General features: G+C 38.0%; 1 protein-coding gene across 2 annotated transcripts in view; it reads right to left on the bottom strand.

Moving 5' to 3' along the window:
- Positions 1–412: 412 nt before the first annotated feature.
- si:dkey-246i14.3 (ephrin-A4) overlaps positions 413–14,700 on the bottom strand; it is a 108,813-nt gene continuing 94,525 nt past the window's right edge. For both annotated transcript variants that reach the window (XM_017702009.2, XM_017702008.2), the window contains 2 exons: positions 5,951–5,983; positions 413–3,359 (listed from right to left, as the gene is read on the bottom strand). In XM_017702009.2, the coding sequence (XP_017557498.1) occupies positions 3,265–3,359; positions 5,951–5,983 (128 nt within the window). In that variant the 3' untranslated portion in view covers positions 413–3,264. The remainder of the gene's footprint in view (positions 3,360–5,950; positions 5,984–14,700) is intronic.

The following is a 14,700-nucleotide window of genomic DNA, read 5'->3' on the forward strand; positions in this document are numbered from 1 at the left end:
TGAAAACTACATATACAGAAAACACCCAAAATTACCTAGTTTGAAATCTTTTTATATTAACTGACAAAGATAAGAAGGTTTTTGCCTTCTCCTGTAAAGTTACCTTTAAGACATATTACTAAGAAAAGTGTACTGCAGTGTTTATAAACCCACTGAGCTTGAACCTCACAACTTTCTTTAAAATAGCACTACCAGATGATTATAATTCACATATCCGTTAATTCTTGTACAGTTTCCCTAAATTTTGCAGAGAAAAAAAAGAAAGAAATAATGTGTAACATACATTGAAATAGCAAACAAACTCTAAAGAAGTTACACCCAGTTATAGTTGTGACTGATTCAGGTGTGTTGATCGAGTGCTGTGCAGATTTTAATAAGGGTAAAATTGTAAAAATGAATTCAAACAACCAAATCAATTCTTGCCGTTTTTATTCAGCGTAGCTCATTTCACAGTAAACAAAACGATTAAGCTTGTAGCTCTTCACAGAAGATGCCAAACTCTTCACTAAAATGTGAAAAACACATCGTACACAGCAAACAAAATTCCTAAAAAGAAGAAGAAACACAATCCAGTACAAAACCCTTTTATCTGTAAAATGACTGTTTGAATCTGGGAAACCCTCATTTTTTAAAGTAATGTACTGGCATCCCCACTGACACGATTCAAAATAGAATTTGTAATTATTCCATACAAATGGAGGAAACCTTCACATCCAATATACTTCCCAAAATAAAAATACAGAAATTACTGCATAGAAGTTTGCAGTACAATTGTAGCCACAGTTAATCTACGGAACATAAACATGTGTTTAACGATTTCATTAAATTATTTTTCAATGGAAGTACATTACCATTCTAGGTTGAAACCACTTGGAAAATTAACAATTTTTGCTATTTTGTATACAATAACAACTCCTATGGGGTGGATTTATATATTATAAACTATTAAGCAAAAGGTATTTTCAGATGTTTGATGCAATATTTCCTGAAGTTAGATAAATATTAGGTTTGATCAAATTTGATCTCCACTTCCGAAATATGACTAGTTCCAAATATTGATTAACTTTATTATACCTCAATTCTAGATGTGCTACAGCTTTCTCGGTCCATTTAGAATCTGCTATGCCTCCGTTCTTCATTCTGGACACAATCATTTACAGCTTTCTAGGGCCCTATTATTTGAAAGCTGTAAAGATTAGCTTTGAAGAATTGTTTTTTTACACATGTCATTTTCTATTGCGGAAAATTCCAAACTTTTGAATGTAAAGTAAATAATTTTAGGACTTGAATACGTTAGACGTTTTCTTCATCATAACATGAAGCAATAAAAAGTAGCAAAAAAAATGGGTTCCTTGATTTCATAAACTACAGATTTAAAAAATCTAATCCTAACCTAAAAATATTCCTTATTCAGAGAAATAACCAGGCAGAATCATGTCTGCTAGAGGGTGCCAGTACTTATACAAATAATTCTACAAACGTAGACAGAACAGGAAAAACCTCTAGAAAAATATTTTACACTTGTTTTCCTCAAAAAAATCTGACTTAGAACTTAAAAAAACAACAGCAAAGACTAAGAAATCATCCGAACCTGATTAAGTGCTCAGTGAACTGTCCAATTACCTTCAGACTTGACCGACAGTGGTCAGACAAATCGACCAATCAGGTGAGGCTTTACTGAGAAAAGAACAGTGAGGCGTCTTCTGTGATTTGTTTTTTTGCTGACTGGTGCGGAGGCTGAGCAGGAAGTGGTGCGTTCTTCTTCCGATTTGGTCCGCGTGTAGCCCTATTCAGTCCAGAGCGTTCCACCATTTTCCTGAGAGATCTTCTCAGGTATGTTTCATTACTCAAATCCTCAACGAGAAATTCTGTACAAGCTCGCGAATACAGTTTTGCCACTTATTAAACATTTGAGGGTAATGTGGTCTTGCTTTGGCGGCATGGAGGAAAATGACAGAAAAAAGACAAGCAGTTCAAATCCAGCTTACTCCTTGGAAGCTGACACATGGACAGCAAGCCTTTATTGGGCTTCTTTCTCAGCAGTGCAGGTGCTGTAGGGGCGTCCACTGCTGTCCTGTCCCCTTTGGCTCAGTTCAGTAGTAACGTACAGTAAGAGAAGAGAGAGAGAGAGCGATGGAGTGTGGAGGGGGGGCAGTTAAGGAATGTCTGATTTTTAAGGATGGAAGGATGAAGAGAAAGGAAACAGTAGGACCAGCTCTTTGAAGGTAGATTAGTGTCGGCCTGTTACAGACTGAAGCTCTATCGGAGCGGATAGCGGAGAGTGGGGGGGTGGGGGGTAGTGTAGGCAGCCGGTGAACAGAGCGAGAGAGGAAATGGAGGGAGAGAGATTAGTGCCACTCCAAAAATGACAGAGTGAGTGGGGTGTGTGAAGAGGTGGGTATATGTGTGTGCAAAGGCACTGGATATCGGAAGAGATTCCACATGCACGAGCTCTAATTTGTCTAGAGGCTGAATACGGTCACTGTCGAGTCCAAACCTTGTACCTCTTTTTGATAAGACCACATTCCTTTTACGTTATGTTAATATTTCATGATGAGTGGACCAATAGAAATGGTCCAAATTTACGCCTCTGACATTAAAGTCGAAGCAGATTTTTCAAAATTCAACTGTTTTAATGTAAACAGTCATTTAAAGTGGTTTGATGTCAAATGCTCCATTCATGGAGTCAGAACTGTTCACAGTGGTGACGATGGGAACCAGACGTCATTAGTGTTTAATGCTTCTAAAAGCTCCCTCACACAAATGTATTAATATGGTTATGAAACGGTTATGAAAACTATTACATAAAAAGGTTATGAATACAGATTAAGTCCATTCACAAACTACATGCATGGTGTTGCAAAACAATCCCCCCCCCAAAAAACCTTATCACTATTTTACCATCAACTCAGAAGACACGTGTCAGTTGACTGGTGCTTTTGGACAGTAAATAAAATGGCTATATTTGTATTGTAGACATGATGACCCCTGGCTCCATTCACCACCACAGTAACAAAATTAGTGGGTAAGCTTTACTGCTATATACCATTTCACCTTGAACCGCTCGGTATGACTTTGTATACATCTCAACAAGTGAATTATTCAGAATGTTTTCAATCAGTGGATTTTTCTACTAGAACATCATTGTTTCCCTTCTTATATAAAGTTACCATGCAAGGTTTTATGTCATGTCAGCGTTGATGTGTCGATGCTCTGTTTGTATCTGTTGGTTCTTAGCTTCATTAGGGATGAGTCTTCCAATGATTATGCAAAGAGAACAAGAAACAGAGGGACAAGAGAAAGGAGTGGGAGTGAACTGGGTCTTCCAGGATGGGCACCATTGTAGGGAGCTTGAGTTTCTGTGAAAGAATGTTATACGTGATTATGAATGTAATAATGTATAATAATAACAACAACATTATAGCTATGACACACACACACACACACACATACATATATACATACATAAAACCTCTGTCTAATGTGTAGCTTATGGCACCAACAGCACTCAGATGCCATTAGGTATCATGTGCTGATGTAAGCGAGTGAAATTTTCTCTAGTTTCTATGAAATGATGACTGTAGGTAATTGATGATTTTGATAAGCAGATTAGTTTCTCTCTAATGTTGTACTTTCTCATATTTAAGAACAACGAAACGTCTGATCTCTGTTCTCCACTGGAGGGCAGTGAAGAGCTGAACATATTGTTCAGATCTTCTAATCTGTTCAGTTCTCCAAAGAAACCACAGAAAGCTCACTAAAGGCTACCACACACAGGACTGAACATGCTGCGCCGTACATCAGAAATCCACATAGGCCAAGAGTTCCTGACCTGGGGGTGGGGATGTAGTCCCAGGGAGTTGTGAGAGTGATGCTACAAAGACATATACCTCATCTAAAATAAATAAATAAATTTGATGAGCACAAATAAGCTCTGCTGAATGCCTCCATCGACAAGCCATGAAAGACAGACTAATGTTGATTATGAATTTCTATTGGGTGAGATCGAAGGGTCTTGATTGGCTGCTAAACTTGAAGCATTTTTTTTTGTGACAACTAAAGGTTTATGGTTTGGTGAAGTGCTAGCTGAGGAATGCAGGCCCAGTAAGTGAGTAGGGTTACTTTTTGATTGTCTAGAATTTTTAAAAATGTAAATGTTGCATGTCTGGGCCACTGGAGGGGGAGCTGGAGGGGGGTAGGCTGACATTGTGGTTAAGTGGTTAAAACAATATTGACCTCAAAATAGGATCGCACTGTGAAAAAGGTTAAGAACTGCTGGCATAGACTTCTCCACATTGCTGCTTCGTGTGTCACGTAGCTAAGAAAAGCATTTGGTGAATTTCTGACGTTTGGCATCAGTTAATTAACAGTGCGCCAAGCTGCTCATGTCGCAGGACATTTGTCTCTTGGTGTGTTCAGGGCTGCTCTTGTTGCATGTGGAGTAAAGATTTAAGACATTTTCAGAAAACATCAACTTGTCCCTTGTCAACCTGCTGCGGCATTGACTGCTGCTAAAAACTGCAGCTACAAATTTCTTTTAAAGAAAATGACTGGTTGCTTGTCTCTTTGTCATCTGTTAATCTGAATGTACCTTGACCTAAAAACTATTCATTTTCTCATACTGTACATTTCTATTTACCCTCTGTCTGAAATGTTCTGTAAAAAATGTTCTCCTGTATCTTTAAGTCCAGCGTGCTCACTTGCCCACTCTGCTGATTGGTCAACCGCTGGAGCGGTTCTGCCTCCATATGTTCCGCCCCTGTCTTGCAGTCTGCAGAAAGACCCTTTTCTACTGAGCAGCTCTCAACACCGGTGTGGCTTTTTAACCAGTCAAGTTCAAAATCAATCAAGTCTGATCCTGAAAGTCAGGTCAGCGTCAAAAGAGGAGTTAAAGACAGCTGAGAAAAGTCCCTCTGACATGTACTTTGTAACTTTGCAGACGTTTACGCGCACAAAAAGCTATAAAAGGCATCATAATCGCCATTATCTTGTTTAATCTTTTTCTGGGATTAATTTAATACTGTAAGAGAGGTGTCAGAGACAGGCAGCATTGCTGGAAGTTAGAGGCTTTTCATTAAAAACAATGCTTTGAAGTTTCCAAACCTGCTGTCATCTTGATGTGCCTAGTGTGTGGTAGCCTTAAGGTCCTGTGCGTGTTGGTACAATGCCTTATAAATTCAAGTATCAAATTTGACAAATGCCGATCCCTACATATTTAGGGGTTTTACGTTGTTCAAAACATATGAGAACCACTGTTACATCATAAAAAAGCAATACAGAATATTTAGACTTTGATAAATGCACTAATGTCATTACAAAATTCTTTATATCAACTCCAGTCCTGGAGAGTTTACCTCCATGTAATATTGACATGGGCTTGTAATTCAGATTGAGAAGATTGAGATGGATCTCTAGGCCTCAATTAAGGGGATCAAGGCCTGAATCTCAAAGTAAGAGCGCTGATCTAGGATCGGATTCCTCTTATACTTCTAAAAAGGTACGGTGCTTGACTATTCAAAATGGTACTCAAGGAACTTAAAGATAAATTAGTGCCTCTAAGAACCTCCCCATATAATAGAGTTCCTGGAAGAACCCTTGAAAGTCTACAAGCTCTTGCAGGAACTTCTAACTATGTCACTGGGTTCCAGCAAGCATCAAGCTCAAGCCTTCTTAAGTTCCTTAGAGAACTGCTCTGTTCTAAAGGGATCCGCTCATGTGGCAAGCTGAGGAATGTCAAAGAGGGCCTTGAGTTTCAGTTCATTTCAACAGTGTGACATTATTGACGGGACCAGATCCTTGATCAGCACCCCTCTTTCAAAAAGGATTTGTTAAGTGTGTTAACTTGATCAGGTTGATCAAGGTTGGAAGCAACCTCTGCAAGATCAAGCTGAGAATTCCTGCTTTAAATATTCCAACCCAGAATCACCATTAGTGTCAAATTCATACTGACCCTTACTGGGTTCCTGCTTTTGTCGAGTCGTTGCTGAAAGGAAGCACACACAGAAAGAGAGAGAATGTAAGTTGATTCACTTGGGCAGAAACAAATGTGGAGATCATCTATGTGGGGAGAGAAAATGCACATAGGAGGAGTAGACAAATGTACATGGGGAAAGATTTACCATTACTCAGGCAGAAGTGTCATGAAAAATTACTAACGGCTGTGCAACCCCAAAAATACATCCCCAATGCAAATTCTTTTAAAGGTCGCATCCAGAAAAAGAGAGCGAGAAAAGCGAAGTGAGGAGATTAAGCATTCTGCAGGACCATGGAGCGGACTGAGGAGGAGAAAATGAAAGAGAGACAACGAGAGTAAGTAAAAGGAGGAGAGTAGTATAGAAGAGTGGGCAGGGAGGAACAATGAGGATAGAGCGACAGAGCGAGAAAGAGGAGAGGACAGAGGAGAGAATAGGAGAGGGGGGGAGACGTGTGAGAAAAAGCAGGGGGGGACGGCGGTTGGGGACTGAGGGAGTGAAAGAAGGTCAGACGGAGAGAGGAAGGAGACGGACGAGAGCGGGAGTTTATGTTGGAGTGTCACGCTATCAGCAGGGGGGAGTCTGAGGGGCCATAAAGTGAGAGAGAAAGAAAGAAAGAAAGAAAGAAAGAAAGAAAGAAAGAAAGAGAGAGAGAGAGAGAGAGAGAGAGAGAGGGACAGAACACGAGAACAGATATTAAGGTGAAAGCGTGTTTATGGAAAAGAAGAACAGAAGAGTGAATGAAAGAATGAACTAATATCAACTCCATTTTATTAATTAACTCATTTATTTATTTATTTATGTATTTATTTGTTTATATTTAACACTGTGGTAACGCTTCAGGAACGGACCAGCTGAACTTGTTACATTAGAATACATTAAAGTTAAGAACATTTTTTTCCTGCTTCTTTAAAGCTATAATTTAAGAGATGAGAGGTTGTTACCACAGTGATGAATTGGCCCCTATAATAAGCATTAATCATGAGTATTTTGTTATGATTCTCAAATAAAAGCAGCATTTTCGAAAGGTTTTCTGACGACAGTGACAAAACATTTTACAATATTAATATCAAGTGTAATTTCAATATTCCAGGCCTACATTTCTGCCCTTTTGACTGTTTTGATGCATTTTGTAAACGTCCTCCTTATTCTAGATGATTGGATCTTAAATGTTAAGACAAAAAAAAAAAAGTAACATTATATATTTCTTAATATTACAGTATAACAGTGTTAGTGTTAATTATTAGCATTTATTCTAATTAGGATCATTCTAATTCATGAAAGCTTTCCAAAGAAATTAACTTATGAACCTTCTCAGTTTTTTTTAATAAGACTTTTTATCAGAAATGTTCTTAAAAGTAATTTGCAAACAATCAATATTTTCTTCCATAATTCTTAATCTTACTGTCTCCACAGAGTCTAATCCATTAAAGGCTACAGTTAAGACTTAAGTGTGAGGCTACTGTAAAATTAAGAAAATAAAACATCTTTATTTTAATTAAAAATGAAGGTTTCTGTTAAACGACACACTATGAACCACTTTCAAATGTATTTTTGTGGATGATGTATGCCGCTGAAGGTGGGCTTTATACATGAAAGAAATATCAATGCTACATTATAATTAATACCACTGGAATTGTATTGGTATAAATAACAATGGAAGTTTCAACATCAGAATGCTGTTTTTCTTTTTAAAAACTATGCCCAAAATTAATATCATATAATAGCATTATAGCAGTATTATAGTATTAATCATTAGTATGTTTTGTTTCTGTTGCTGAGTTAATCAAAGCTTTGCAAAAAAAGGTAGCTTATGAAGTGTTTTTAGGCCAAAAACTGAGAAGGTTTAAAAAGGTTCAAAACAGCAGTTTTTCTTTTTAAAAACTCTTTATACCCAGATTTACTACAAATATTTGCAATGGAAGACTCTATGAATGTATGAAGGGTTTATTTTATAGATCTAGGAGAAAAATCTATGTTGACACTGTTCAAACAGGTCTCTGGTTCACTGAATGGAAAATAACATGGCACCCACTATGACTGATATTGTATTAAGCTGAGGCCAAATAATCTGACTTGGGAATTGATCTGCATCACATCAGTAAGTTCTTAAAATTCTAGCTTTTTAACAGTGACGTTTTAGCGTTTTTTAAGGGCTACATCTTGTTGTTAAAAGTTGTACATACCTGAAACATTTAACGTCTTTAGAAGTTTCCTGGCAGAAAGTTGCTACAAAAAACGGTAATGGATCTGCCCTCGTGTCACTGCGGTGGAACCCTCAATGGTACCACCAGTACCTTTAATCAGGGAACATAACTGTACCATAATCCATTGAAATGATATTTTCTAAGCTGTTCTGACTGCACACACCCCGTCTCCAGGCTTTAATTTTACTGTTGTTTTAAAACATCTGGTTATGAAAAGATAAAGGCTCTGTGTTTGTAACAGTGTATTGAAAAATAAATAAAACGGTCATTATGAATTAAAATGTGCTTGCTGTTCCAAGCACATGGCAGTTGACCAGGGGGGCTCAAACTTTTGCACACAATTGTATATACAGTGCATTGTAAGGAAAACCAATACCCCAAAAAATGTTTCCCCTTTTTTTTTAAACCATCCTTAATATTACACTTAAAAATCCAGAAGACGTGTAGGTTCACTGGTCATTTTGGATAATAAACAAAATATTACTAATACATTTGTGTTATGGAATACAGATATAGATACTGAGAACCCTGGTTCCATTCACCACCACTGCAAAAAACAAAAAAACAAAAAACAAAAACAAAACCAACAACAAAAACAAAACCAAAAACCAGACGGTACGTTTCTCTTCCACTAACCATTTAACCAAACCCACCCTGAATGCCATCTCAAAGACTAAATTATGAAGAAGTTTGGAACAGTAGGTGGAAATCTTCAAGGCTTTTGCTCGGTGTTGGTTTTCTTTTTCTTTCTCTGTCAGTGTAGAACTTCAGTATATCCACTGTTTTGCTAAATCTTTGTCTCTTGTACATTTTGCAGCGAGTAAACTACTAAACGCATATTTCAAAAAATGTGAAAGTGACCGAACGACTGATGTAGACGTTTTCTAACTGGGCTGAACGCGGACGGATTCTTCCAGAGACTGACCTCGCAAAGTACCACGCGTTTGGAGAGCGCGTTGATAACGAGCTTTAGCTGCGTGTGTCTGCTATTGATCTGTACTGCACGTTCAGGACGATGCAGAGATCTTACAGAGAGAGAGAGAGAGAGAGAGAGAGAGAGAGAGAGAGAGAGACTCAGGAACATTCTACCAGTCAACGTAATTAAATCTGGTCATTTTATATTCACACAAAGGTCAAAGGTCTGCTGCTACTTTATTTAATACTGACCATCACATTGTAAGAATGCATTTTTCTTTCTTATCAAAATGTTAATTAGCCTTTTACCATAACATCCAGCTCATATGTAAATTGATGCATCAGTACAATTTGACCTTCAACAACCCACCCAAACCAACCCCACCCAAGCAGTGCTTATCGCTGCTGTCTCAACAAAACCTTGCATCTCCATTTTTAACATTTTTCAGTTTGTGACCATTTGAAAATGCCTGTAGTCCTTCATAATGTGCGGAATTTTCATGAGGAATGGACAAACTGAAACGGCCCAAAGTGACTTGCTAAAAATTCCGGTTCCATTGACTTACATTAAAAGTAAAGTATATTTTTTCCTCCTCCTTTAAAGTGACCATTTTGGAGATACGAGATTTTGTTCCAACCGCAGCGAGATGCAATAAAATAAAAAAACAAAAACAAAACCGAGTTAAAGGTTAGATCTCCAACTACGTAAATCACAGGACGCAGCTTTTAAAGTACATCACTGCTGTCAGAACAAAACCTTGTATCTCCAATTTTTTTCATTATTCAGTTTGTGACGTAATTTGAAAATGCCTGTTGTCCTGAATATTTAGTGTAAATTTCATGATGAAAAAAAAAAACTGAAAAGAAGAGAAGAAAAGAAAAGAAACAGCCCAAAATGACTTGGAAAAGCGTCTGGTTCCACTGACTTACATTAAAAGTAAAGCATGTTTTTTCCTTCTCCTGTAAAATCACCACTTTGGAGATATGAGTGTGTGTGTGTGTATATGTATGTATATATATATATATATATATATATATATATATATATATATATATATCAAATAATTTATTTTTCTCCATATTAAATAGCATTTTCTCTGAAAGCGGTGCAGGAGGAAGGATGACGAGAGGTTCAAATGATTTCCACTCAATACGTTTTCCTATCTACATAAATCTGAGCACTAGAAGGCATCTGAAGATAACTCAATGATAAATAATATACTCTAATTATAATTTATTTACGCTCATTTATTGAGATGTTATCTGACTGAGATTTGATCACTGATTTGCAAACACCAGGTGGTTGTGCTCTTTTTCCCTAACACTCTTACACACCGTCTTCTATAAGCTGCTGTATACAAAGAAATCACTTTCCACATTTACCTGCATTAAAACTGGTTTGTACTATTGAAAGCAGAACTTTGTAGCGTTCTTCATTTGACTTGTGCTAACTTCCATTGTTTGTACGCTGGTCTCCCCACACGCACCTTAATTTCCAAACAATTCATTTACAGTCACAAAGCCCATGAAAGCAATTAATCTGATTGCTCTTTCATGTTGAAATGAAATGGAAAACGACAAGAAAAGGGTGGTGCGAGTTATCAGGCCATTTTCTGAATTACTCTTACACGACGAGCGCGTTAAAAGCTGCTCAAACAGAAGCTCTTGCAGCAAACGCAGGAACGTAAACAAGGCACGGAGGGACGATAAATACAGATTCAAAGGGATGTTCATTTTGGGTGAAGTGAGGCTGTAAATGACGAGACGCAAGACAAAAGCAAGCCCTTTCTCCAAGATCAAACTGAGAATAAAAATACTAAACCAATACCCATGCTGCATTTGGAGAGAGGCAGCAGACACAGAGCTCACCCGCTTTCCTACCACAGATAAAGCTGCGTCAATATTTCTCCAATTTAAAAATAAAACCTGTTCAAAATTCACTATCATTACGTTAAATGTCATGTTTTCGCATTTGTCTTTCCCCTGTAATTGGACGTATTTGTTTAGCGGAGCCAAAATGGCAGTGTGTTTACATTTCCGTTCCTAAAATGGCTCCGCAAGCTCGACGCGGAAAGTCTGCGAGAGGAAAGCAAAAGATGGCGAAAAAGAGAGGGAGAGAGAGTGGGAGAGAGAGAGTAAGAGAGGGAGGGAGAAAGATCATCTCACCGCTCCATTCCACTTCTGCTGTTTTTTGACTGAATTCACGAGGAAAGACAGTTGACAACAAAAGAATTTTGGTACTTCGGTTAACGACAAACGAAGCGAAATAAATGACTCAAAAAAAAACAAAAAAACATTTGGGTAACTAAGCGGGTGGATTTTCTCCTAAAGTTGGAAAAAAATGGCTGAGATGGTGAGAGAGAGGGATGGAAAAAGCTGAAAAAGCAAGAGAGGTGGATAAAGGGGGTAGAGAGAGGTAGAGAGCAAAACAGAGAGAGAGAGAGAGAGAGAGAGAGAGAGAGAGAGCGCAAAGGGAATTGGAACAGGAAATGGCGTGCTCACAGCAGGGATGAGGGAGAGCGAGAAAGGGGCGAAAAAGAGAGGGATCAATTAGAGAGAAAGTAGAACTGACTGTAATGGTTCCTCACAGCAGGGGACAGACAGAGAGAGAGAGAGAGAGAGAGAGAGGGAGGAAAAACAACAGCAGAATTAATGTTTTGACAAGTCGCCCTCAGTAAGTAGAGATGGGGGCGTTTGGTGCTAGATGGGCGTTCAGGGCAAATTTGGCTTTACAGTGAAAAGTCTGTACGCACCACTAAAGATTTTCAGAAAAGCATCGTGACTGAGCAGTAACTTCCAGCAGATCCACTTTCAGTCCGAGCGCATTTTCAGGTGAATTTGAGTTTTAGGAAGAGGACAAACGCTGCAGCTTTCCAGCACCAGGCTGCTGTTTTTCCAAAGCTGACTTTGGGGGGAGCCTTTTCACTGTGACACGAACTAAGGCACGCAAGCTTATCGGATATGTTCTGCCTTAACCCCTTAAATCCCAGACTCATTATTCAGCAACCACTATGAATGATCTGTTAAGATCTAGATAGTGATGTTAAACAAACGCAAGAAAGGATGACAAGCGCATCCAGACGCTCCTGTTGATGCTATTATACAGATTCTATTAAACGCAAACCTAAACCTAAACTTAAACCTGACCCTACTCTACCACAGAGGGCTCTTTAAGTGATGTCAGAATAAACACTAGTGCTTCCCTGAAATCTGTGGGATGAAAACCTTCCAAAGGTTTAATAACCTTCACTTAATGTAAGGCTCTATATCACCGTGAGTTTTCTTTGGAGAATTACATCACATTAGCTTTAAAAAGGTTCCTCACACAACTCTAATCTTTCTTTATTATTGTTAGTTTTAATAGCTCTCTGAAGAGTTTTTAGGGAACTGAAAGCAGTTCTCAAAGAAGCAGTGCTTATTTCTAAATAAATTTCCACCTCAGGGTTGTAAAGTTAAGATGTTTACCATGACGATGCATAGATGCCTCATGAAACATCAGTCAAGGTTGTTATTCAACTGCACTGATTTTGAGACACTGCAACTGATTATACTGATATTCAGTGATATTTTTGAGTGGTAAATATATGCACGATTTTTTTGGCTATAATAAACATCTAATGCTTTGTAAGAGTAACATTTACCCAGTAAAAGATTGCTCTATTATTTTTATTGTCTCTATTTCACAATGAATTATTCAGTACTACAAACTACTCCAGCACTATGAATTACTCTGTAACTACTGCAACTCTAACTATTAAGTAACTGCTTTGAATTACTAAGTTACTATAGTAAATTACTCAGTTACTAGTGCAAATTACTCAGTAACTACTGTGAATCACATGGTAACTATTGCAAATTACCAGTAATTACTGCGAATTACTCTGTAAAATCCTGTTAATTACACTGGAACTACAACAGATTAGTCTTAATTACTATACTATATACTATACTATGAATATATGTTATAACTACTGTCTATTATACCATAAATTGTTTAGTAACTACTATAGATTAATCAGCAGCTACTATGTATATTCAGTGTTAGACATTATAAAGTAACTACTATGAATTATTCATTAACCGCTACACTACTCAGGAACTAATATGAATTATACAGTAACTACTATGTAATTATTCGGCAATTACTATTAATTGTAATGGTTACGCAAGTTCTTGTCCTCTTGTACCCACCCAGGGACTACAATTGAAAACTAGCCAAACTGGCTAAACTAACATTTACCATGACTCAGTAAATCTAAATTGAATAAACTTAAATAAGCTAAATTTGTTAATAAAGTACTGTGAGCTATTCAGTAGCCCTTATGAATTATAGTTAGAAATGATAAATTATATTGTCATTACTGAGAATTAGTAGAGAATTGAGAATGTCAGTAACGACATCTTTTTCTGTAGCTATTATGATTTATTCAGTAGCTACTAACAATTATTTAGCACCTACTATAAAAGTATTCAGTAACATTTATGAAACCAATACGTTAGTTATACAGTAATGGGAATGAGGAAGTGTGAGCCCACTTAGCGCTGTGTTTAAAGGGTTAACAAGTCTTCGACCCTCTTCAGACATTAACCAGTGCAGCTTAAATTATGTAGATCACCACACTTGCTCATGAGAGAGAGAGAGAGAGAGAGAGAGAGAGATGCACAGCATTTAGGATGAAAGTGGGTTTTCAGTTGCCGCAGTCATTTAAGAACATTAAAATCATGTGTGCAAGACTGTACCATATTAAACATAATCTGACCTCTCTACCTGTACTTCGTACATTATCTTCATGTACCTTGACTGTTCTATGCTCTGTTTGCTCCTGTTATTTGAGTATCGTGATGAGATTACGCATATGTGAATGAAGAATTCTGATCTTGGCTTGGGCACACGATGAAGTGTGAATAACATTATTTGCACTTTGATCCATCATCTAATATTTTATAACAGATCTTCATCCATTTGCACTTTGTACGCTGCATCACACACAGAAATCTGTGCCATGTACTGCTGGCAGAAAGCCTTGCTGCAATGACAGTGAGTGGTGCCTGTATTGGAGAGGCTATTCCTTTAGGTATTGCTGATCTCTACACTGTCCTTCAGCTTCCCTCGAGCCAGCTCATTACAGCTTCAATGACCTACCCAGGAAAAGCAGCTCTTAAAAAAATCCTGTTAATTACACCTTATTGCCTCTCATGGCTGTGAACGAGCCTTGGACCTGGTGCTTTATTTCAGAAACTTTGGCCCCTGGGCTCGACAGAACCTTCGGCAGGACGCAAGCTGTCAGATAAAAAGGCCCGCCACAGGAAGGAACCAAAAAACCTGAACATTTACCAGGGGGGAACAAAATCCCAGCTGCGCAAAACACCCCCCTGGGTATGCTATTTGCTCATGCCCACTTACGCTCACCTCTCATCTGTCCTCATCTAAGTGTGACTACAGGAAGAATGTGGTTTGGGGATGGAGGGATTGGGGGACAGGTGCGGAGAACGTAATGAGGAAGAGATGGAGAAAGTAAAGGAGCAAAAAGCCGAGGCTCTAAATACTGAGGCTCTTTACACACCATCAGTTTTTTGGACAACAATAATTGACTTTCGATCACATG

Source organism: Pygocentrus nattereri, chromosome 3 (assembly GCF_015220715.1).
Source record: "Pygocentrus nattereri isolate fPygNat1 chromosome 3, fPygNat1.pri, whole genome shotgun sequence".
Classification (NCBI taxonomy): Eukaryota; Metazoa; Chordata; class Actinopteri; order Characiformes; family Serrasalmidae; genus Pygocentrus; species Pygocentrus nattereri.